At 43.2% G+C, this 24,754-nt stretch overlaps 1 protein-coding gene across 6 annotated transcripts in view; it reads left to right on the top strand.

The window, feature by feature from the left end:
• The window catches only part of MXI1 (MAX interactor 1, dimerization protein), an 89,812-nt gene that overhangs the window by 5,718 nt on the left and 59,340 nt on the right, over positions 1 to 24,754 (top strand). For 2 of the 6 annotated variants that reach the window (XM_084846286.1, XM_084846287.1), the window contains exon 2: positions 10,769 to 10,901. In XM_084846286.1, the coding sequence (XP_084702412.1) occupies positions 10,769 to 10,901 (133 nt within the window). Of the gene's footprint in view, positions 1 to 9,546; positions 10,294 to 10,768; positions 10,902 to 20,788; positions 20,882 to 24,754 lie in introns of those variants that run through there. The other 4 variants (XM_084846288.1, XM_084846285.1, XM_084846289.1 and 1 more) reach the window with 4 other exon arrangements.

The following is a 24,754-nucleotide window of genomic DNA, read 5'->3' as shown; positions in this document are numbered from 1 at the left end:
TCCTCTAAATCAGAGATGCACAGCTGGTGGGCCATATGCAGTTCCCCAAACACATGTTGTGTGGCACGCATGCTCCCCCCTAGTGCTGCCACTGCTGAATCCCCCCCTATATGATCTACACATTAACACCAGGCTTTCTGGTCTATAAATTAAGTAACACAACATTCATTTCATGAGCATCTTTATGATCAGTGGTATACGTGTGGAAAACAAATGACCCATGAAAGCTTTAGAGCACGTGTACATAAAAGAATACAAGTAATACACAAAAGCCACAAGGAATGTAGAGAAAATAAAAGTTAAAACCACAGTGATTCTTACAGAGTAGGCCTATACATGTCTACTCAGAAGTAAGTACCATTATGTTCAATGGGATTGCTGCCTGAGAGATCCAATTGTTAAACAACTTAAAAAGAGAGACCTTTCTTGCACTGTGAGGATGAAGGGCCACTCCATACATTAATGCTTCACCTGGTGGCCATCCATGTGGTATTTGTGGGAGGCAGCTTTCAGACATTACATGATTTAGCTGAATTGGGTGGCACTGACATACATTCAGGTAAGTCCAGCCATGGGTCAGGTTAAGTGGAGTTCCAGTGATATTCAGTATGTAGCCATTAAACCACATCTGGTCTGTTAACCATTTTCATGCAGCTTAGAGGCTATATGCAGAATACCATTGTTTATATTCTTTAAGTAGAAGCATTTCACTTTAGTAAAGGGATTGTGCAGAAGGAATTACAAAAGCAGTTGTGGTTAAGATCATGCAGCTAGCAATCACGGCCATCATTACTCATTCTCTCATTTACCACTGGAAGCAAACAAATGAAACAATAGATAAGTTAGCGTGTTTCTTTGCCAAATATTTATGCAACTAACAAGAAAGTAATACTCATTTTCTTAAGACTTGGTTGTAGTTATTAATATATGGGGACATATGAGTTTTAGTATCTATATGACCAGTAAGGAAATACATAATTACTAATGCATAAGTATTAACTTTTAATTGGTGATACCTGGTTGCATATATCAGTTCTGGCAAGTTCCACTGTTAAAATAAGGTAGGACAGAAGACTGCAGCTCTAGTTCACTCTTAGATCATCTTTTCTTAATACTTGGGTGGTAACATCTTGAGAATCTCATGTTATTCCCCCTTTCACTTCTTTCTTCTTTATGTATCTGCAGTTTAATTTTTTTAGAAGTCTGACCTCAGTGTAGCCTAAAGGCTCAGAAACCAGATTGCAAATAAAAGCAATCTAAAATGTATTATTTTAAATCTTATGATGTATAAGCCTCTTGCAATTTGGATGAGGATGAGAGTTGACTTGCTTTTTCTAAACATCAGGAGTTGGCAAACCTGATTAAGAAGGCATATAAATGAAGGGCTTTGAGTGAAAGACAACAGGAATGTGTCTGACGTGGTGGAAGGAGGACAGGCAGAGCAGGGAGGGACAAAATGATTTTGCTACCAGAATCCAGATGTCATGTTTAGCTTGCATCATTGGCAGCCAACCTGGAATAAACTTGATGACTGCAAAGTTCTGACCATTCTTCTTCTATTTTGTTTTTTGACATGCTCCTAGAAAAATATTTGAGTATCCCGTTCATGCTTTTCCCCCCATGGTAATCACTAGCAGCAAGTGCATGAGATGATTTTTAAAATCATACTTATATCATATTTTCCATTTCTGCTTGGCCAAGCAATTGGGAATAGACAGGTTAAAAAGTGGAATGGCTTCTTGTTCTTTTCATATGATCCCAGCAGACTGCCAAGTACATTCCTGGATATCATTGAGGAATACATGTGTGGGTGAAGCATCCCAGTGGAAAACCACTGTTGCTATTATTTCCAGGTTAAAGGTTATGTCTGAACAGTTACTATAGATTCATGTGGCAGTGGAACAATACATGGTGACTATTGTTTTCTCATGAAGACAGCATCTATTAGCAAGATTCCCTCCATGGAAGATGTTCCATTGAGGCACAGACATGAAAAATGTTAAATTCCCACTGGTCATCCAAAATGGATTTTTCAGAAAGGATGTTTGAGGATCTTTGGGATATTGGATTCTTAACAACTTCTGTTTCGGTTTGTCTTTGTGGATGACTCATTACAGTGTAACATTTTCCATACATGTACCACCAAAGGAAATATTGCAAAAGCACTCTCGTATGGGCAATGGTTACATCTAAAGATTCCCAAAGTCTGCTTGTTTCAAATAGGCAATTTTCTTTCCCCATTTTGATCCTGCAGATAAACCCAAATGTCCATTAATGAAGGGACCAATCCTATGGCTGCTAGACAGCAGCTAGATGGCCATAGGATATCCTGTTTTCCAGGAAATGACCTCAAAGCCCGCATTCTGAGGTCGGTTCCTGGAGAACTGACCTCCCCCCACTTCTGCACTGCCATCCAATGTGTCATACAGCAGCCTCCTCCCCCGCTCAGCCCTGCGGTGCAATCAGCTGTCTACCCAAAAATGCAGGGAAGGAGACGCGCGGAGAGAACAATCCCTTCTATGCTTCCCCTGCCCTGCTTTGGGTAGGCGGTCGCCTCCGAGTTCGGAGGTGGATGCCTATCTGGATAGGATTGCACTCTAAGATGATCAGGGTGATCCCAAACTATTGACAGCTGGAAACAGAACATAAATACCAGGGAGTGATTTTTTTTTTTTTTATTCACAACATTTATATGATGTCCAGCAACAAAGGTTCTCTGGGCATCTTACCATACCTCTAGAAACTGTTAAATACAAAAATAAAATCATAATCTAACACTAGCAACAGAGGACACAACCAATATAGCGAAACTCACAACAGCACTAAATTTTTTATAGATCTTAAAACTCCAAAAATATCCAAAGCATCTATAAATCACTATGGCTGCAATCCTATATACACTTACCTATACAAGATTTTAAGATTAGAAAATTTATTTATTTATTTAATTTCTATACCGCCCAATAGCCGAAGCTCTCTGGGCGGTTCAAAGAAAAAGCTCTTCACCTGGCACTGAAAAAACCACAAGGTAGATGCCAGGCAAGCATCTCTAGGGAGGATATTCCATAAGGCGGATGCCACTACTGAAAAAAAACCCTTTCATGGCAGTCATTTGTCAAAGCACTTGGCATTAACCTCCACTGAGGCAATATACTACTTGGGAGAGCAAGTATAACCAGTTAGTTCCCCTGTTTTCATTAGTAAAACATGTATGCTAGGACATTTCTTAGAACTTTGCAGTGACAAGTGCTAGGTTCTACAGTGAGAAGATCCCAAATTTGGTAATTAAATAAAATGGCAAACTCTTGTATTTTTGGTTTATAATCCTTGTTACGGTTGTAAAATTTGAGGATCTCTTCCTCCCTCTTCCCCCGAGAGCAGCCAGGGAGTGAAGAAAGAAGATAGGATATATGATCCAATGAAGAGGAATATGCAAGGGGGGAATGCTGGTGTGCAAGAACAGAGACAAGGAGCTATGCCAGGTGTAAAACCTCATTTTTCCAAGAACCGGAAACAAAAAAGCCAGGTATCCTCCGAAAAACTGATTGTTCAGAAATTAAGGGCCTGAATTTTGGTGGGAGCAAGTTTATGTGTTCATATTCCTCTATCTTCCCCAGGACAGGTAATATCAGTTCTTTAACTCTTCATGATTCGCAGCGTGCAGTTGTAAAGATGGAAAACAGATGCTGAATGAGAGTAAAAGGTCCGAAGCCACCCAGCAAGTCCATAGTTAAACTGGAACTTGACACCTAGGTCTCTGTTCACTCAAACACAGCACTTCTCTTCAAAAATGTTAACATCTGAGTGCAACTATGCTGAATTTCAGGATAAAACAAGTGGGGCCTGCAACAAAATGTTGTTGTATGAAGTGGGTACTCTTCTAGGATACTCTGTTCTATTTCTGTCCTCTGTGACAATCAGTCAGCATTCTGTACTCACTGAGCGCACTAAGTCCTCACTGGGTTGTTTGGGGTTTCCCCCCCTCCATTAGGTTTCCCCCCCTAAACTGTTGTTGTTGTTATGCTTCTCCAAACCCTGGAGTTTCCCTAAGCCTGCTAATACCTCCCTCTTGTGCAGGGGTGGTGCCATTTTGGCTACATAAGTGACAGCACTCATAACCTGAATATCAGGAATAGGGAAGGACGATAATGAACTTTAGGAAGCTATTCAGGCAACTTAAGTAGGTTATATTAAACTATATGGATTTTCATTTGACTTTTGCATGGACTTTGGGGCCTCCTGCTATTATAGTCACATATGCTTATATAATACAGAAGCACATGCATTTTTGATCCAAAGCAACAATGGTTGGAAGTGAAATAATTGGGGTGTTTGCACTAGCTTACACAGTGGTAAAATTGTGGTTTTGGTTTGTTTGTTTACTTGAAAACTCCATTTACTGACGTCTCTCTGTATTAAGGCTAAAAGATCCACAGATTAAAACAATGGGATCCCCAAATGGTATAAAATATTAATATTCATATTTGGGTGTATTTATGAAAGTCCATGTTGGTGGCACAGTTTCACAAGCTTTGATTTAGAAAGGGTACATCCAAATACTAGTGCCGTTTATTTCAGTTCAAAAATTCGTCCAAGGGGCTTTCTTAACAGAGGGTACTACTTCTTAATATAGACCAGGGCCAGCTTATTCTCTTTGACAAGTTGGATTTGTGGTTAAAGGTTCCTGTCATGCAAGTACCTTCTTGGATTCAAGGTGTGGTTAAAGATAAAAAGGGTTGGGCTGCTGAAGTGCCATTTAATAAGATGTAAACAGGCCCTTTCGTAAAAGGTCAAGTGGGAGGATACAGCCCACTGGTACCAAAGCTGCCAAAGGAAATGCCAAATAGCACACATTTAAATCCATAGACCGGACTTGCACAACATCCCTGCCCATAAAATAGGCTCTCTTCCTCATCCCTGCCTAAGACAGAATGTGCACTTCCTAAAAGCACTCTATTTTCACTTTGCATCTGAGTATTCCAGCTGTCATACTTTGCTGTGTGTTTTGTGATACCAGAGGTTTCTCGCGCTCAAACGTCACAAAACTTTCCAATACAATGATGAGAAACGCATTGTTTAAAAGAAAACAAAACAGGCATTGCTGTGGTTAATCTTTGTAGGGGGAAGCTTGTAACATGCATCCTGACTGAAGACTTGATGTCAAAAGTGAAATCCCAAAATATTTCCAAACAAACCCCCAAACATATACACACTCCTCAGAAAATCTAAACTAAAAATGTTTTGGGGTGGGTGGGGGAAAAGGGTGTTTAGTATGTGCATTTCTTTACAGCCCTTTCTCAGGAAAACAGTTTGAAAGCAAGCTCATAAAAGGGTTCAATTTTTCAAGTGAGGAACTGAACTTGAAAGACAATGATTTGGACAAGATTCCTAGTAAGGTTTTTAGAATTATGGGATACCACAATGCAGTTTAAACCAGGGATGGGGAACCTTTTATATTTCTAAAGAGAAAACTGCCATGCTTTTCTGTCTCTGTAGCTTTTGTTACAATCTGAGATCCAGGCCTCACCTACATGAGCCGTTCCGGGGCCACTGTGATTTGAGGTCCTTTGGGACATAGGACGCAGTCGGCACTTCACAGCCTAACTGTGGTTTTCACCTGGAAAATGCGGATTTCCAAAGACGCGTTTTGCTGCGATGTTTTTGGTTTGCTGAGGGTTTCTCATGGTTGCGAGTTCTCTGTCCCTTCCCCAAACTGACTTCGCATTTTGTGGTGGGCATGCCTACTGCTTGTGTCACTCTGTGATGCCCCTTCACTCCTCCCCATTCCTTCACGGCTGCACAGTTACAGAGGCATGGGGAAGCATGTTTATTTCTTCAGCCACACTTTTACATGCCTTCACTGCTTTGTATCTTCACAATGGCTGCTTTGGAGTCAGTGGCCAAGGGTCGGGTGGTCTCAGGGGAGCAGAAGGTCCTAGACCAACTTCGCTGCAGCCACCATTTTGGAATGATGGGTAGGCATGTACCTCTCATGGGCACATGCCTTGGCATGCGTGAGCCATCGCGAGAGCCTTGGGCTGGAGAACTGCCAAACAGTTGGCATGGTAACGAAGGAGCAGACCACCCACATTTTACCTAATGAGGAACACACAGACACAAAAGAACCCCTAAAATACAAAACAGTCACTAAAACCCAAAGTATCGCACCCCCACCCTCACCTCCCTGCACAACTGCGCATTTAAATATAATGGGGGGGGGGGAAGGGCAGTGTGACTGCCACAGTTTACTCGCTTCAGCGACTATGTGTCAGGGCACAGTGGATTTTTCCGTTGGAGAAGTCTGCAGCAAATTGTGTGTGTACCGCAGCAGAAGCTAATTCGCAGCTACAATGCTGCGCAGTTACAATGGAGTGAAGGTTGAAAGCAGTGCCATGTAGATGGCCGCCTAGTTGCATCAAGTGTTGTCTAACCTAATTTAGGGTGCAATCCTATGCACACTTACATGGGAGTAAGTTACATTAAGCATAGTGGGTCTTGTTGGTTGGTTGGTGTTGCACTTTATAAACACCCAATAACCCAAGTTCTCTGGATGGTGTACAACACATTTAAAACATAAAATGCAAACAATGCATTTATAATAAAAGCAGGACATAATAACACCAAGATAAATCCAACCACGAAAAGGAAAAACACTATGGCACATAAAACCAAGATAAAACCAGCAACAAAATAAAAGAGTGCCAAGATCTAGAAACAGTTATTAAAAGATCTTAAAGCGCCTGGGAGAATACAAAGGTCTTTATCTGGTACTGAAAAGATCATAATCTGAGGAGGGCATTCCACGGACAAGGAGCCACCACTGAAAAGGCCCTCTTTCCTGTAGCCCCGCACCTTACCTAATTTGACAGGGGCACCTGGAGGAGAGACTCAGATGGTGACCTTAGGGCCCGGGTAGGTAAACATGATTCAAACACAGTTGTGTTGTATATCTGCATAACACCGCCTTCATTCTGTTTTAAACTGTTGCAAATTGCAGAATTTGGCTTTCCATCTTGCCCGGCATATCTGTTCTCCCGCGAATGCACACCTGTGTATTTAGTTTGACATCCAAGGGTTTTGGCTGAAGAGTTTTGATAAACTTCAAAACTTGTTCATTTCTTTTTAGCTTTTCACTTGTTCATAATAAAGTTATGATGCTACAGTTCCTTTTGGATAATATTTCATATTGCTACTTTTAATACTAAGAAGTTCTGCTCAGTTTGTAACTTTTAATCCCCCCCCCCACTTATTTTGTTTATATTTGATTAGCTTTAAGTTAATCAGCCTGCAGAACAGGCTAGCTTTATCCGCTCAGCTGCTGCAAAGTTTGTCTTGTTTACTGTTGCAAATTACCCTGGTTTGGCACCTGGGGAAAAAAAAAAGGATTCAATGGGGAGGGAAACATAGAAGGGGCAAAGTGCATTTTGGAGGTTGGCTTTATCCCACATTAGATTTCTGAAAGAGAAATGACAATATTACACATTTAGATTTCTGAAAGAGAAATGACAATGTTACACATTAAAGCTCCCCTTATTTTCTCAAATAAGTCCAATTGATTTTGATGGAATTAAGTGTCAAGCAAGCATGCCTAGGGGTGCAGCCTTATTTTAATTTTCAGTTGATTATTTGGCAATAATTTGTATCTGAAAAGTGTCTTTCCTTTACAGGGGTGGGCAATTTGTGGCCCTCCAGATGTTTTGGCTTACAAATCCCATTGGCCCTCACCATTGGCTATGCTGGCTAGGTTTGATGGGAGTTGTAGGCCAAAACATCTGGAGGGTGGCAAGTTACCCACCCTAGCATAACCACCCTGCCATAACCACAGAGGCACAGCAACAGGGGATGAGTGAGACATCTGTCTGGGGAATGCTTGTCCTCTCTAAGCCTATGATATTACCAGTGATCTTAATTAATCACCAAAGAAAAGATAAATACTTGATAACACTTTAGATGAAACCCAACAGCAGCAACAAACCACAAAGGAGTACGCAAGAATCAAAACCTGCAAGGAAATAAATCAGCCCTCATATAGTAGGAGCTTTCCACGCAAACAACTACAGTGGGTAGTTCTAGGCTGAGATATTCTTGTCATGGTAAGACTCCAGAAGCTGAGATTTGGCAGTGCTGCTTCTGAATACATTTGACCTTGCGCTTTTACAACACCTAGAGTGCATTAACAACAAAGACCCCATTCAGACCAACCCTCGCAGGACCTAAGTGTTTTTGTTGTTGTTGTTGTTGTTCAGTCGTGTCCGACTCTTCATGACCCCATGGACCATAGCACGCCAGGCCTCCCTGTCCTGCGCTCTCTCCCAGAGTGTGCTCAAGTTCATATTAATTGCATCGGTGATGCTATCTAGCCATCTCATCCTCTGCCGTCCCCTTCTCCTTTTGCCTTCAGTCTTTCCCAGCATCAGGGTCTTTTTCAGACAGTTTTCTCTTCGCATTAGGTGGCCAAAATATTTGAGCTTCAGCTTCAGGATCTGTCCTTCCAATGAGCACTCAGGGTTGATTTCCTTTAGGACTGACTGATTTGACCTCCTTGCAGTCCAGGGGACTCCACAGTTTGAAAGCATCAATTCTTCGGTGCTCAGCCTTCCTTATAGTCCAGCTCTCACAGCCATACATTACTACTGGGAAAACCATAGCTTTGATTAGACGGACCTTTGTCGGCAAGGTGATGTCTCTGCTTCTTACTATGCTGACTAGGTTTGCCAAGGGGCAAGCGTCTTTTAATTTCATGGCTACAGTCACCGTCTGCGGTGATCTTGGAGCCCAAGAAAATAAAGGAAACAGGAGATGCAGGACTTTTGTCCCAATCCTGAATGTGCTTGCTTGAAAAGAAGTCCCACTGATCCCAGTGGAATTTACACCAACTGTGTGCTTAAAGAGTTGCAAACATTGATTTGTTTGTTTGATTCTTTCAATAGCCGGCTTTAAAACGTTCTTTATTATAGCAATACAGTAAATGCTATGTTGTGATACTTGCGTTTTTTTCACATCCGGACCGCAGTTCTACGCACACAGGAATCAGTGGAACTTACTTCTGAGTAGTCATAGGTAGGGCCTGGCTGTTAAATTGCGTAATTACTGGTTTGATGGATGCTTAAAATACAAGCAGTTTGTATCAACGAGCATGTTGGGAAGGAAGAGGCAGGACAACGTTGTTAATCTTCCCATAAAACTTGCCTGCATCACAAAAGCGCCCACCTGCAATTCGGCTTTGTTGCAACTGGATCAACATGCAGGGCCAATATTTTGCTGCACACAAGGAAGGGATTATCCCCGCCTTACGCCCGCAAGTGTGGTAGGGGCGCTAGGAGGGAGGGATGGTAGTGTCGGCGCGGCGATAAGCGACCCCGCGGTAGCCTCCTCCGCCCAGCCACGAGACAGTGTTGTAACGCGGAGGACCGACGCTTCCCACAATGCAGCTGCTTCTGCTGTGCACGCGCGCCGCGCTTGGAGGGAACGGAAGCCGAGAACTACATTTCCCAAGTGGCGTCGGGGCAGAGTCTCACGTGTGCCCCCTCCCCCCTCCCATGATTTCTGATCAGAGGTAAACAAACTGTGAAAGAGGCAGGGACCTACTCCATCTGCTGCAGGAGGCGGAGAAAACGGCGAGATCCCGGGCTTGGAGCATGGATGCAGGGGCAGCGTCGAGGTGGAGAGGGAAGGTGTAGGGTCGCGGAAGACGTGGGCAGGATGCAGGGCTAGGGGGCGAGATCGAGAGTAGGTCGGAGGAGGGAGAAATGCTGGGGCTTGAGGTATAGCGGGAAGGGTGCGAGGCAGGAGCAGTGGTCATGCTCGAGGTTTAGGGGGAAAGAGCACGGCTCGCCAGGGACCAGAGGGGAAAGATTCAGGGCTAGGAGCTGTGGGCACGGGGTGAAGAAGAAGGGCAGGACCTTTAGAGCCAGACTCTCGAGGTAAGGAGTTGTTAGATCTATTTTCCCCATCTTCTTTTTGTGCCTCACTGATTAACTTCCTGGAAGCGGCACAAGGGAGACCTCCGAATTCCCTGCTTGCAGCTGCCCTACTCTTTCGCTCTGCCTGAGAGGAAGTGGAGGACGTACCTTGGGGTTACCAGTCTTATTGTAAAAGAGAGCCAGTTGCAAGGGAGAAAAGGGGTGGGGCTGGGGAAAAAACCCTCTCCCTTTCCGCTGGTCTGGGGGAGGTCTAGAGTGCTAAGGAGGTAGCAAGAGGTCTCATCTACCCCAAGGGCTATGGAGCGGGTGGAGATGATCAACATCCAGCGCCTTCTGGAGGCGGCTGAATACCTGGAGCGCAGAGACAGAGGTAACTGGGTTGAGGAAGGGGTGGGGATTGAAGTGACACATCCCCACGGGGATAAGGGGGGTGGGGTTATTCTTCATGGAAGGCTAGGATGTTTGAGGATGGCTTGGGGAATGGGCGGAAAGAGCGGGTGAAGAGGTTCACATGCTATCGATGTGGGGTGGAGAGACGCCCACTGAGTGGAGGCATCTCTTGCCAGTGTTCTGGGCTCTGGTCTGGGAACTCTTGAATAGCTAGCATTTGGCCCCCACCCTGAGAAACGTGTGTGTGTGCGTGTGCGGCGGGGGGGGGAATCTCCCTGTGACAGGGAACTCTGTAGTCTGTAGCCTTTCTGTCCCACTTGAGTTCTTCTGTTATTTGAAGCCCTGTGCTCCCTGAGGGTTATTTGGGGGTTCCCTAAGCCCATGTGTCCTTGGAATCTACTGTTTGTTTCCCATTGACTGACCCTTCTCTTCCCATTTGCTGATGATTTATACAGAGTGTGAGCATGGTTATGCCTCGACTTTCCCCTCCATGCCGAGCCTTGGACTGCAGGACCCAAAGCCACCGCAGAGGTTGAGCCGGGCAAGGAAGCATAGCAGCGGAGGTAGCACGACAGGCACTGCTAACAGGTACAATCTGAAAGGGGGGCAGCTAGGTTGTAAAGAAGAAAATAATCCCCATACACCCATGGGACATGATAGGTTGTATTTGACTTGGAACCTCTGCTGGAAGTTCAGTTTCCCTTCCCTTGCAATCTCACTTCCTCTCAGCCCTTGGTTTCTGTAGGCTTGTGCCTTTTAATAGAAGGATTTCCCAACATGCTATTGTGGTAGCTGGCTCTTTAAATCTAGCAGAGGCAGCTTGCTAGCTGGATATGTAATGCATTGGCTGCTGCAGGTTGTACCGTACTCCTTTTATGTAACTTTCATCCTTTGTTCTCACTGAAAGCTTTTCTTTAGAAAAGATGATTTTACTCTAGGGAGACTAACATTGGTTTTGAGCCTGCTCCTATGCGTTTTTACTCTGAAATCAGTACTGTGTTCAGTAAAGCTTACTTCCATGTAAATTTACTAGGTTGTAGCCTAAATATTTTTAGTTGGAGAGTGCGAACAGACCTGGGGCTCTAGATCTAGCCGTAGTTTCTTGGATACTGCCCAAAGAAATAAGTGTGTACTCCTTCATATACTTTTACTATGTGTTCTGAGTAGCATTTTTATGACTGTAGGTTTGGCCCAGTGTGGCTTAGATGCTGGTGTGCCACAAACCTCCAAACTGCTTACCACTGTGTGAATGATTTGTTAATAGTGAAATGTAGAAGCCTGCTTTCTGTCCCTCATGTGTATGTACTATGGCTATGCAGTAGTGATATCAAGCTAATGAACGAAATGGCAGAGCCAGAGTAGAGTTGTGAACAAGTTTATTGCTACCCCCAGAAAACCCACCAAAATACTGTAACGTTCCATAGGATAAAGATAATATTGTAGTCTCATGGAGTGCTTTATGCAGAAGGCTACACTTGTAATTTTAGTTTAGCAGTGGTATTTTCCCAAAATAGAATTCTTCTAGTGCTCTCTATTGGGGATACTTGAACCACCTTGACAAAAGGTATCCCAGTGAGAAGGGCATTCGTTTATGTCTTTAAAAGGGTGTGTGTGTGAGATGAGGTTCAGTGAGAATTCCTGTTGTTGTAACATGATGTTATCAAAACCAAATGATGCCTTCAGAATTAGTGATATCCAGTATCATAACACTACCCTCAGAATTCCTGTATTGATGCCATTTTAGCTGAATAGTGTGTCAAATTAAACAGAACATATAGATCTGCCTAAAAAATAGTTTTCTTGGCTTGTCCAAAAAAGAGGGAGGAATTTTGCCTTAGGTTTTGACTTTAACCAAAAAGACACCCATGCTTAAACAGCTGGAAGGGGTCCAAGTCTGGGCCTTAACCTGAATGTTATGGGTGTGCTGCAATGTTAAAAGCAGCAGACAGAGGGAAGTGGAAGTTAGGGAAGGGTGATGGAAGAAGGAGAAACTTAAGAAGGCAAGAGTGAAGGAACCAGGAATAAAGGATGTGTTGAGGTGATAGAGGATTGAGAGGTATATTATAGTAAAACATCTGAAAACATAGGGGTGTACTTGGTTGGAAATCTGAACATGTAAAAATGCATGTTTACTTTGTGAACTTACTCCCAAGTAAGTGAGTGTAGGATTGCAGCCTTAATCCTCCTGCCATAGCAGTGTCTGAACTGCTGTGGTATCATAGAATATTCTCAAAGTAAAATTTCATGCAGAGTCTATGGGCATAATGAACCTTGTACTGTTGACAAGAAGAGCCTGAAGAGGCAAGGAGGGGCAGTTCTTCCAGTGTGCTTTCTTCTGTTTCACAGGTATTTGTTTTACCTCCTGGTGCTGACTTTATTGAGGTGGGGAAACCCAAACAGTTCTGTTTGGCAGAGCACCTCAACATACACATGTGGTGATATCAAAGTATTAATAGGTGAGGAGGACTGAATTTAGATCAACTTTTCAATTAACCTTTGTGGCCTTCATTCGTATTTTTTTGAATCTCGAATAAAGCCTGAATCATATAAAAATGTACAGGGAATGTTTTCTGTTTAATCAAGAGGGCTTTCACTCTTAGGACTACTAGACCTGGTGTAATTATTACTTCACTGCTTCCCTTGGTTGGGGGTAAATGTGGCATTTGGCCCCATTTAGATGATTTGCTATGAAGGAGTCATCATCCTTCTGTATTTGCATCAACACTGTGAATGCTGGGGATAGAAATATCTCTTCTGTAGTATTTTCACTGCTGTTGGGCTCACTTTTTTTTGCTTGTGTCTTTGCTGATCATAGCCCAATGGCAATTCTTAAGTATCAGGACTCGCAGCACGAAAGTACGCATTCTCTCAGAAACTTCATAAAAGAATTGCAGGCTGGACAGGCACAAATTGGATGTCTCCTGCTATTGGTACTGGCATCTATCTTTTCTTCTAGGGAAGGCGGCAAGGACTAGGTTACAGGCTTCTCTAGGCTTTGGTATGTAGCTGTTGAAGCTGCTCATTATGTTGCCTTATCTTCTCTTTCCCAGCCCTGATGCTCCTTGACTCTATGCCAGTGTGCCTGCACAAGGGGGGAGATGTAGAGCATTATTTCCAGAATCGCTTGGTCTTCCAGTGTATTGTGCATGTAGGTGAAGGTAGATGAGTCCTCCTTGCTCCTCTACCTTATTATGTTCCTGTGCTCAGTTGCTTCAAGCATTTCCCCCCCACCAGCCTGCTTCCTGTACTAAAAGCAAATTGCCATGGGGGAGAGGGGGAGTACCCGAAGTGGTGGAGAATAGGGAGTGAAGGCAGGGAATGAGAGAGATTGAGTTCCGCTTGCCAATGTGCATCTTTTTGTTATAAAAAATTAGACCCTGCACACACTGCACCACATTAGATGCACATGATACAGCTGTGTGAATGAACAAATGTGGCTGTTCCTGTTGCATCTAGTTTGGCCCCCAGGCCTCTCTTAATAGTGCAGTGCAGAACTGTGTGCTACGTACTTTGTGTGGTGCATGCTATGCTATCCTTCAGGGGTGCAGAACCTCTTTTAGCCCAGGGGCTGAATTCCATTTCAGAGAAGCTCTTGGGGGCCACATTCCAGTAGTGGATGGGGCCAAAGGCAAAAGGAATAGGGGCAAAAACAAAACAAAAAACTCCAGTATCTTTTAGCTTCAAGCTGTTATTGCCAGCAACTAAGCTTTAGGAGAGGCACTGCAACCTTTTAGAATGGTGGGGGGGATTCCACAGAGGGGGAATGGGCTTCTGGGACCCCAGTGTTCCAGACTGGGACATCCGGAAGGCCACAACTAGCCTCCGGGTCTCAGGTTCTGCACCCCTGCTATACCTGTACCAAGCTAGCAGGGCATGAATAAGGGTGTGTAGACATTGGTTGCAATTTTAAAAATCTGTAGGGTTCCAAGGTGCAGCATGTACAGCTAGATTCCACAGCCAGTCAACTAGACTTTTTGCTTTGTTGAGTGAAACCTCTGCAAGTTTCTAGGCCATATGGACTACATATACTTTGTCACCCATTAATTCTGGGCACTTTCTATTTTAAGGCTTATTCATTGTGGACTGGGGTTGGGATTGGATTTTCTCTTTCTAAACAGAGGCCATTTTGTCCCATTATAACTGAAGGGGTGGTAAAAAAATTCTGCTGGCCTAGCACTTGCTCATTTAGTGTTGTATACCAAAGCTGCTCTTCACAGAGTACTGCTCCTGCACAAGCCTTAATTGTTTCAATAGGACTTGTGTGGGAGTGGAGTCTGGTGAATTGCAGCCTCAGTGGCTCCTCAATAGCCAAAGCATTATTGCATGAGCAGGAAATCAAGCAAACCACATGTATGGAAACTGGTGCTTTTTCCAACATATAATCAGGTTAATGAAGTTAAAATGGGCTGTTGTGTAAGCCAGCAATCTAACTGGGTTCATAAAAGGACATGATAAATTGAGGATAAGAGCACTGGTAGCTACTAGTAGACATGGTCAGGAGGTGCAGCTTCACTCCCAGCTTATGGAGGAAAGTAGGACCAAACAATTCAGAGTGAGTTGCTTTGTAACAAATCTGTGATGTCTTGTCTTGCGCAGTTCCTCTGAAACATCTCATACAAGCCCTTTTCAGTGATGGGATGGGATGCTGGGTTGAATAAGAGTATAAAGCTATAGTGTTTTGACTTATAGCAGGGGTGCAGAACCAAGATAGGGTGGGGGGCTAAATTACTCCCCACCAGGCCTTCTATAGGCCGGGTGGCATCCATGCCCATGGATATCATTGTGTCCTCCCCGCCCGCCACACCTATAAGCCTTATGGGCTTGACTATCTTTCAAACCATATAATTCTTTAGTTTTAACAGAACAAGTTTCTAGCTATCATGTCAGAAAGCAAAGTGGGCTTGGGCAGGATGTAACTTTGCTTAAAAAAATTGAGAGGGGGGACTTCCCATATTCCACAATCTACACTTTCATTTCTCCATGGCTCCTTTACTCTTCGTGTACTCCTCTGCAATGGCCATACTGCCTTTCATCCTTTGCCTGTCCTGTCCTTGACAAATTATTCTGAAAAGTGCAGAAGTGCAAATGTTGTCTTTGAAACCAGTGGTGCAATATTAAGTGTGTTTCTGCAAATACATCATTTGGAGCACAGAATTTGGGTCTTGTTGACTTGGGATGCACTCCTATACACAGTCACCTTGGAGTAAGGTCCATGGAACTCACTGGGGCTTGCTTCTAAGTAGACATGCATAGGATTGCACTATCGATGCTCAATTTCTTTTGCAAAATTGGATATTTTAAGTGTAGATCTAATCCTGACCACTACAAACTCTGGTCTATAATAGAGACATATAAAACGTGGAGAGAGTGAGTGGCTCGATACAGGGATAAGGCATATCCAGAATAAGATTGTATCCAATGTTACACAGGCTCAAGAGATTTTGCTGTATATGTGTGCCACCATGAGTGCTTGCAGATGGAGGGCTCCTAGCGCTAGCAATTAAAAGACATTGTGCAGCTATTCCATCTTTCCTTCAATTGTTTTTTCTGGAAAGAAAGGATTACAAGTTGGACAACATCATCTGGAAACATTCTGTGAATGAGGCAGAGCAATTGTGTGTTAAAAGCCACATCTGAAAACAGCCAGTATGGAAGAATCTATATTGGTATGTGTGATGAAGCTTAGTGCATGGTAAAGCTGTTTAAGGAATACATCTGCATGTGTATATGTATTTTCAAGGACAAATGCTCCTAAAATAATAGGGGCGTTATTATTTTATAATAATAAAATAATAATATTATACGGGAGAATATCATTGCACTGACAAAAATCAATCCTCCCATACTTATTTATGAATCAGCCACTGAGGGCAATGTTTGACATTGTGCTGTTTACTTTTTCAAAGAATATATCTGCAAAAGTATTGTATTTTGGAATGCATTTTGTTAGCTCTGAAGATCTTTCTGTATCTGATGATACATGTAAAGTTCACCCGAATTCATATATTTCACAGTGTACTTTCATCAGATGTTCAGGGCCTGATTCTGAGTAATTTTAAGTTAGTGCTGAGCCAAAATGGGAGGTGAGAAGTGCATTGCATGAACATTTTCTCCCCATGCGAAATGTACTACCCTACTGGCAATTTTTCATACCTCTTTATGAAGAGATGTGAAACTGTTTGCTAGGTGGTGGGTATCAGGGGACGATGGAGGGAATGCATCTCTGTTACTGAGGCGACCAGACTGAGGCTTGTTTGCCCCAATTCACTTCCGCATAGTTGTTTTGCTAGGGCAGGATATGGATTTCTCTCTGAATGTACATCCCATTGGAAGTAATGCAGTGCACATGGATGATGTCTGTATCCAAACGCACAATCTGCCCCAGGAAAGACTTCGCAAAAGCCTTGTTGTTCAGTGTTGGCAGGCAATGAAACTGCACAGTGCAGCAAGATGTATACAAAACCTGGCTATGTGGCACTGTGACATAATTCTGTTCACTATGTGATCCCTGGTTGACTGGAATCACACAGTGAAGAATCCCTTTAAATTAAAAAAGGCATTTAAGCAACAGAAGATGGGGAAAACCGTGGCCATGAACAGCTGTGAAAGAGTAGAAGGTACAGGTTTTATTGCAAACCCCATTGCTCCCCTTCCAAATAGATGTGTGTACCACTTAATCAAACATTGTGAAATTAGGCACAGCGCTAGTTACAAACATCCCGTTTCTTGGGCAAGTCATGAAGCACTTCGCAAAATCCAGACCCAGTCAGAAAACCATGGATCTGTTTTTGGGTGCTGTGTTTGGGTACTGTCTAATACAGTGGTTTTGATTTGTAGGTGTTTGAATCTTTTCCTTTTTCTTTTTTAGAAAGAAAATTGGCAAGACACTTAAGTAATTGGGTTGAAGATGCAGAGCACAGTGATAACATTATACAAACAGAGCTACTTCCTTACTGTTGTCACTAAGGCAGTAGCCTGATTTTATGTAAGTTTCGGAAGGACCACCTACACCTCTGTAAGCCTGCCCAAGCATTAAGATCTGCATCAGAGGCCCTACTCTGGCCACCAACAAGAGCCGTTAGGCTGGCCCATATTAGAAGTAGGGCTTTCTCAGTGATAGCCCCATCCCTTTGGAACTCCTTTCCCAGGCAGATACAGTACATATGGCATCATTGCAGCTGGCTTTAAAAACAACAACCCTGAAGTCATATTTATTCAAGTCTGCATTCGGTGCTTAAAAGTCAGTAGCTGCTGTGTGTGTGTGTATGTGTATGTATGTGTGAGTATGTATAACTGTAATTGTATGCTCATGCCCTTGTAATATTGTTAGCTGCCTTGTGAGAGCAATATGCCCTGAAAGGCGGGTTAAAAAGCTTAAAAATAAACAATTTAGTAAGTTTACTCTGAAGTAAACCATACGGTTTTCAGTCAGGCTAACTTCCATAGAAGTGTACAATGGGTTTCAGCCTTGATTGATTTGATTCATTGTAGGCATTCATATTATGCCTTTCAGACCTGTAGATTCATAAGGTGGCTTACAAAATAAATAATCATAAAATAGCAACAAAGCACCGCTATACAAAACCAATAATCAATAAAAACACCAACAGAAAACAGTAGCATCTTGTTTTTCATTAAATGCTTGGATGAATACAACTATTTGGCTTGATGTCAAAAACTTTAAAAACAACAAGTGTGGGTACCAGCTGCAAACAAGGTCCTGGATCTGGCAAATCTTCTCATGAATTAGGCCACTGAAGTGTCTCTCCTGGGTGTTATGGTTTGCACAACTTATCTGATGGGGTATTTTTGTCTGTATGAATTGAGGCATATGGACACTCTGTATCAAAAGATCTCTCCCCAAGTGGTTATAAAATGTATTACAAAGAGTTTTCATTTTGGCAAGAATATTTCCAGAATATTCAGCTCTATATTTGTTTGGTGTGATGGATTTGGGGTTGGGAGGAGGACCGCCCAGAAGCAAAGAGTATACTGATTTCTTCTGAGATAAATTCCTAATTTTGATTATTTGTCTCTACAAGCTCTTTTAATGGTTTGTTTCAGGAGTGAAGTCTGTCTGTTTGTCTTCTGTCCTTTTCTGTTTGAGCACTTGAGTTTTGGTAACTTCATTTAATGAGAATGTCATTGAATCATTTTGAGAAAGGCTTGTATGTATCTTCTTTTTTGAACTGAGTTTAAATTAAGTACATGTGTCCTGCCATCAGTTGTGGATTATTCATGCACGTTTAAGTGGCTGGGTTTCCCTACAGTAAACGAGTGTGGCCCAATCCCTTTCCATTCACCAGAAGATGAATGGAAGAAGAACTTGGCCATTCAAATGTGCATGATGGCACTGCATGTGCCTTTTGCCATTTTACATTTAGACAACTTGAACTCTCATTTAAAAAGGTATTTCTGCTATTGTGTTTAATATTTGGTTCACCAAAATGTGTAATTGTTCTGTACAACATGTTTTGGATTCATTAGACATGGGTGTTGATTCCACGACAACGGAAGGAGAAGCTAATGGAGGAGTACTGGATTTTTAAAAAGGAATTGGCTTTGCTGTGAGCAGGGTTCCACGAGCAGTTCCTTAAGACCAGTAAAAATCACTTCACAGAACATACTACCTGGTGTGGGTGGGCGTTGGAGTGAATGTCATCTGACTGGCAGGGGCTGCTGAACCAGTAAGAGAGGCTTCCCCCCTTGCAGCCCTCCATTCCCCTGAAATCCCAGATGTACCTCCATTTCAGGAGCAAGCATCATTGAGAACAATGGCAGTTACTTCTGAGTAGACACACATATGCTTGTGCTGGGAAAGGGTGAGGGGAGAACACAAAGATGGAAACCAGCCCCCATTTTAACCCACAAGACCTCACTGACCATAATGGGAGTTACTTCTGAGGAGACAGTAATGGGTTTGTGGGAAAGACAGCAGCAAACACAAAGACAGAAACAAGCCCCAATTCTAATCCGCAAGATATCTATAGCGAAGCTGTGACGTAGTTACTTCCTAAGGCAATGAATTGGAGCCTCGAGATCACGCTTAATTGCACTTAAGGAGATCATAGAATCATGGGGTTGGAAGGGGCCTGCAAGACCATCGAGTCCAACCCTCTGCTCGGTGCAGGAAGCCTGATTCCCAGCCGGTCTCCCATCCAAGTACTAACCAGGCCTAACCCTGCTTAGCTTCTGAGATCAGACGAGTTCAGGTGCTTTAACGTGTACCATTTCAATTGATGGGGAAATCTCTGTATATTCTGATGTGGGCATTCAAAGGCAAGCCTCATTGACTGCAATGGGAGTTACTTCTGAGGAGACAGTAATGGGTTTCTTTTGGGAAAGAGATGGAAACCAGCCCCCATTTTAACGCACAGGAAGCTAAGGGAGCTGTGACGTAGTTGCTTCCTAAGGCAACGAATGGGAGCCTCGAGATCATGCTTAATTGCACTTATGGAATTGGGCTTTGATATGTGCCATGTCAATTGAGGGGTTTCTCTGTTATTTTTGTGGACATTGAGAGGGCAAGCCTCATTCAGCACAATGGGAGGAAACACCCCTTGTCTGGGGTCATGGTGAAAGGCACACCCCTGGGCAGGGCTAGCATACCCAAACTAAATGTGTGTGGGGGGGTTGGGGCATACAACAACTATATCGGGGAGGACCCAACCAGTGGCAAAGAATCGGACTTTAAGTACTCTCAGGAAATCGGTTTTTCCATGATAAGCTCTGCGGTGCCTCCTGGGTGGCCACGACCTCATGTATCCCTAACAACCTCAACATGCAGCCCTCTTGGAGTAAATAGCTGGTGGAAACACCTGCTGAGATGCAATATCTGCAGACCAAGATGATAGTTGGTGGTAATGCCAGCAATCAAGTGGGGTCTGGTGCAATGTCTGTGCTGGGCTAATCCTGATTTTAGGAATGCACAATCTTGACTTTTCCGCTTTCTGTTAAATTGGAGCTATAACAGTTTAAGAGAGATTTAGGCCTCTTCAACTCTTTGGCAAGGCTGATATCTTTACAGTTTGTAGCCCTTGACTATATGGATGTTGTCTAGCTAGTAATGTCTAGCAAATGCATATATTTGGGGATAGGGAGTGTTAAATTATGAGTGCCAGATGTGTGCAATACAAAATACCTGTTCTGCTTGACCTCTTATTCCAGGTCCCTGTGGCAAAGGGGAGGCTTGCAACAGGCAATGCTTTTTGGCAGAACTAGGCTGCTTGGGCTGCTGACTTCTGGATGTATATTGTTCCTCCTGTTGGCCAAGAAAATAGGGGTGGTGCATATTGTGGAAATATATCTTGGCTTCTTTTGCTGGTTTCTACTCCAAATGAAAGCCAGCTTGAAAGTGTTCAGATTTCGGCTGCTGCCTAACCAGATGGACTGAATATTTTGGTTGTGCAGCAAGATTATTTGATCTTTCTGTTATTCCAAAGCTACAAGCGTAGTGACTCCTTTTTTTTAACCAGGTGCCTCTGGAGAACTGTTGAGCATTGCTGGCCTACAGAAGATGGTTTGATTGAAATCCACCCTTTGAAAAGATCACTGGTGCAGCCAACGTGGTTAGTGTGTCAGACCCAGGTTCCAATTCCTACTCAGCCACAAAGCTTACTAGGTGACATTGAGTCAGTCTTTACCTTTCACCCTAAGCTGTCTTACAGGATTGTTGGGAGGGCAATAGGAGGAGGGGGATGCCATGTACAAGTGCCTTGAAGTCCTTGGAGGAGGGGGAGGGGGATCATCTCTTCAGCTGCAAGTAGTCAAAAATGACCTCCTTTAAGGTTTTATAGCTGCAGACAGCACAGCTTTCCTTGATGTCTGTAGGCAGTCTGATATTCCTATCAGGCTGTTCATAAGAGGCCAGCTGCAGGAGCCGCCCATAGTTATCAGAAATGGACTTCATGTATTTCTTAGAAAGCGAACTCTGCTGTTGCTAGGCTTCCTGGACAGAGTTAGCAGTATGATTTGGTGGTTTAGCTTTGTGCCTGCTACACTGGGAACCTGGCTTCTGTTTCACTGGGCCTTAATGTCATGACATCTTATTACTGCCGGAAAGGAAATACAGGTCATTCAATTCTAGTCCCACAGCTGTCCTGTGGGAGAATCTCCATAGCCATATGCTCCTGACAGATCAGTTCTCATATTAAAATAATACTGCCCTTGATAATTTCAGGCTGAGAACACAAGGAAACAAGGTGCATATTGCAAGAGGTGTCCCTTATGCTGAAGCATATCAACTTTTTGTAAGGAAAATCCAGATAGCTTAAAGAAACAAGATATGACAAACAAAATTCCTTTGGAGTCATCAGTGGTCTAACCCTGGGAAAGATTATTCTATGAAGCTCATGGTCATGAGGTTTATATCCTGAACATGAGAGTGAACTACCAGGTACTGATGAAGTTGATGCTCCAGCCTAGAAGTCTGAAATATTGCTCAGGCCTCACTATGCCTGGGCCATAAACATTTGGTGCAGATGCCTAAGCCTGCCTGCCCACCCACCCTGCGTAGTTGTGGATGTAAAGCTGCCCTTGGTGTATTTTGCCCAAAGCTTTACAAATGACATCATGGGACGTTCAACAGATCTACCCGTTGTAGCCTGGTGTCTACTGTTTTCAGAATTATTCTATTAAATAATATAACTGACTAATCTAGATCAATAAACTTAAATTACTTACAGTTCTCAGGCTCATAGTTAACTTTTGAAGCCAGACCAGCTGCGTTGCCCATCTCCAATCTTGCATCTTTGCTTTGCTTCCGGGCGCTGAGACCCTTGGGGTATTCCTTTCCTGCTCATGCATTTTAGGAACCCCTTACAGTCATGGTGGGGAACCTCCCCCAGGGGACAAATCCAGCCCTTCTGGGGTCCCAGTTCGGCCCTCTAGGGTTCTGTAGATGGTTATGCCGTTTCCCCAACACCAACTTGGTATTTTCCCAGCTTTTGTGTGTGTTTTCTGCCCATTGTAAAAGGTTGACATGCCTCTCCTAAGGGTTAATTACTGTCAGTAAGAGGTTTAAGCTACAATATACTGATTGTTGTTTTTTAACTTTTGACCACCGCTTTTGTCTTTGACCCCTCCTGCCACTGGAATGCAGCCCCCAAACACTTCTCCAAAATTGCATTTGGTCCTCAGGCTGTGAGAGGTTCTCCACCCCTGTCTTACAGCAATATTTTAGGTTTGGGTCTTCATGGCCTTCTGTATCCTGACAAGGGGTTCTCAGAAATACAACAAGAAATCCATCGCACAGAGTATTTTAGGAGAGATCCGTGTATCTCTCTGAGATGTTGTGCTTGGGGCCCAGCTAGAAGTGATTACTGCAGTCCCATGCATTTAAACACAGAACTGCCCCAATTGCATGAAAAGAGGGACAGAGGGCTGATTTTAACAATAAAGATAAAGAGTTCAGAATCCTTGTCCCACTCAGGACTTGCCTCCCGAGTGCTTCTCCACCTGAGTGCTGTTTTCTTTAGCTGAGCTCTAATTCCAGGAGTGACCTCCATTTCACACAAAAATGTTTGGAGAGGAGCACCAGGGAGGAAGTGGCAAGCACTGTGCCCCCCTTGCATAGATATCTTTTGCTGTGAAAATCAGATTCCTTACCCAATGTGATTAAACACAGGGGTGACTCAAAGCATAGGACTGTCATCATCATGTCTAGTTTGTAGTTTGTTATCCACTTTCATCAGTGTGATGTGTTTAGAGTGCTGTGCTAGCTTCACATTAATTTTTCTAAGGTGTGGTCTGAAGGCACATGATGCAGCAGTCTTGCTAAAGCTAAGCAGATCTGGGTCTGGTCAGTGCTTGGATGGGTGATCTCCTGGGAACTACACTGAATTCCAGTCTTGAATTCCATCATGGAAGAAAGGCAGGATGTAAATGCAATGACAAATAAAATGCATGCCGGGAAGTAGCAATTTATGAATATAGGTGTTTATAGGGCAATGTAATTGACCCTGAACATCTCAGCACCCAGAAACTAAGCAAAGAAGCACAATTGGAGATGGGCAGCACAGATGATCTGGCATAGATGAGGCTGAGAATGGCAAAGAATTTTTACATTATTGTTTCAGATAAGGACATGATATTATTTTGAGTCAAGTTTCTTCTATTCCTTCTAAATGAAAATATCAACATGGAAAAGAGGTTTGGTTGGGGCTCTGCTCAGAAGATGACTTACTTTCAAACATAGGCTTGATTCAGATTATCGCTGTTCACATGGATAAGACACCACTGGATAACTTCCGTGTGGTGCAGTGGTCTTTTAAATGAACCATTATGTAATATGATCACTGTCTGATATGTCCTTGAAAATGTTACCTCATCATCTGGTGATGACTTTTCACATGTATGAATTGCAGCCCAAGTATATTATTACTACTACTACTACTCTTACTATTTCTTCTAGGGTGGCTGCATTATCTAAGTGCTGTAGATGAATCAAGATAAAGGTGCAGGTGCTGCCCTCAGATCAAACATATAAGACACACAAGAGAAAGGGAGCAGAGGAAAAACAAAGAGGACGGAGGCCTGACAGTACCAAAATATATAAATGTATAGCCAACCAGGAACCAAATTAATTCGGCATAATGGAAAGCAGCTCTAACCTAGGGAAGCCACATCCAAATACCACCATCAGAACAAAACTGGTTGGTTGAACACTGATCTTATTACTTATGAGTAGGAAAGTGTTTTGTCTTTTGTGGGAGCAATGGGAAGGATGCTAGCGGAAACTAATAATTGTACAATGTCAGTAGCACTTACTAGCCCAATGGGAAGCCCGTTTGGCTAGCAAGTGCTACTGGCATTGCACAAGCCTTGGTTTCCTTTAGTGCAATGTCAGTAGTGCTAGCGGCCAGAATCCATTGCATCCTTCCCAATGTTTATATGGGGGCTTGTAGCTGAAAGTTCAACAAAGAGCTGCAGCTGAGGAAATTCCGTTAATGCCAGGTAAAGCTTTGGCAGCAAGTGATAGAGCAGCTGCGGGTTCTTCGAGTGGATGTGAGGACAGCTGCTAATATTCTGCAGTCATGGGTCTTTTTCCTGACATTAGTGAAAAATTCTGCGATTGTAGAGTTGCACAATTCTTAGGGGCTTAGCCCTAGGCACCGTTAGCACTAGAGAAAGAAGACTGTATTGCAGCTAAATCCCGCTGGTGTAACTTAGTTTGGCTTACTGCTTTAAATACCATTCTATAGTCTGTGTGAGTTCAGTGGTTGATATTTTCCTCCCAGTAGACCAGTTCTCCAGTAATAATATAAATAATATTTTGTGCATTTTTGAATGGAAGCCGTTAAAAGAATTGTAGCAGTTGATGCCAGTTTTGCTCGCTTGAGAAGGTTGTGCATATGGTGGTGGCACTCTGGCGAGTTTAAGTACATGTAAAGTGATCCCTGTGACCTGTAACAAATTGCTAGGATTGCTTACTGTTCCACCAA

This window comes from Heloderma suspectum, chromosome 3 (assembly GCF_057233095.1).
Source record: "Heloderma suspectum isolate Gila_16-S chromosome 3, 16-S_ref, whole genome shotgun sequence".
Lineage (NCBI taxonomy): Eukaryota > Metazoa > Chordata > Lepidosauria > Squamata > Helodermatidae > Heloderma > Heloderma suspectum.
This window is presented reverse-complemented; position numbering and strand designations above follow the sequence as displayed.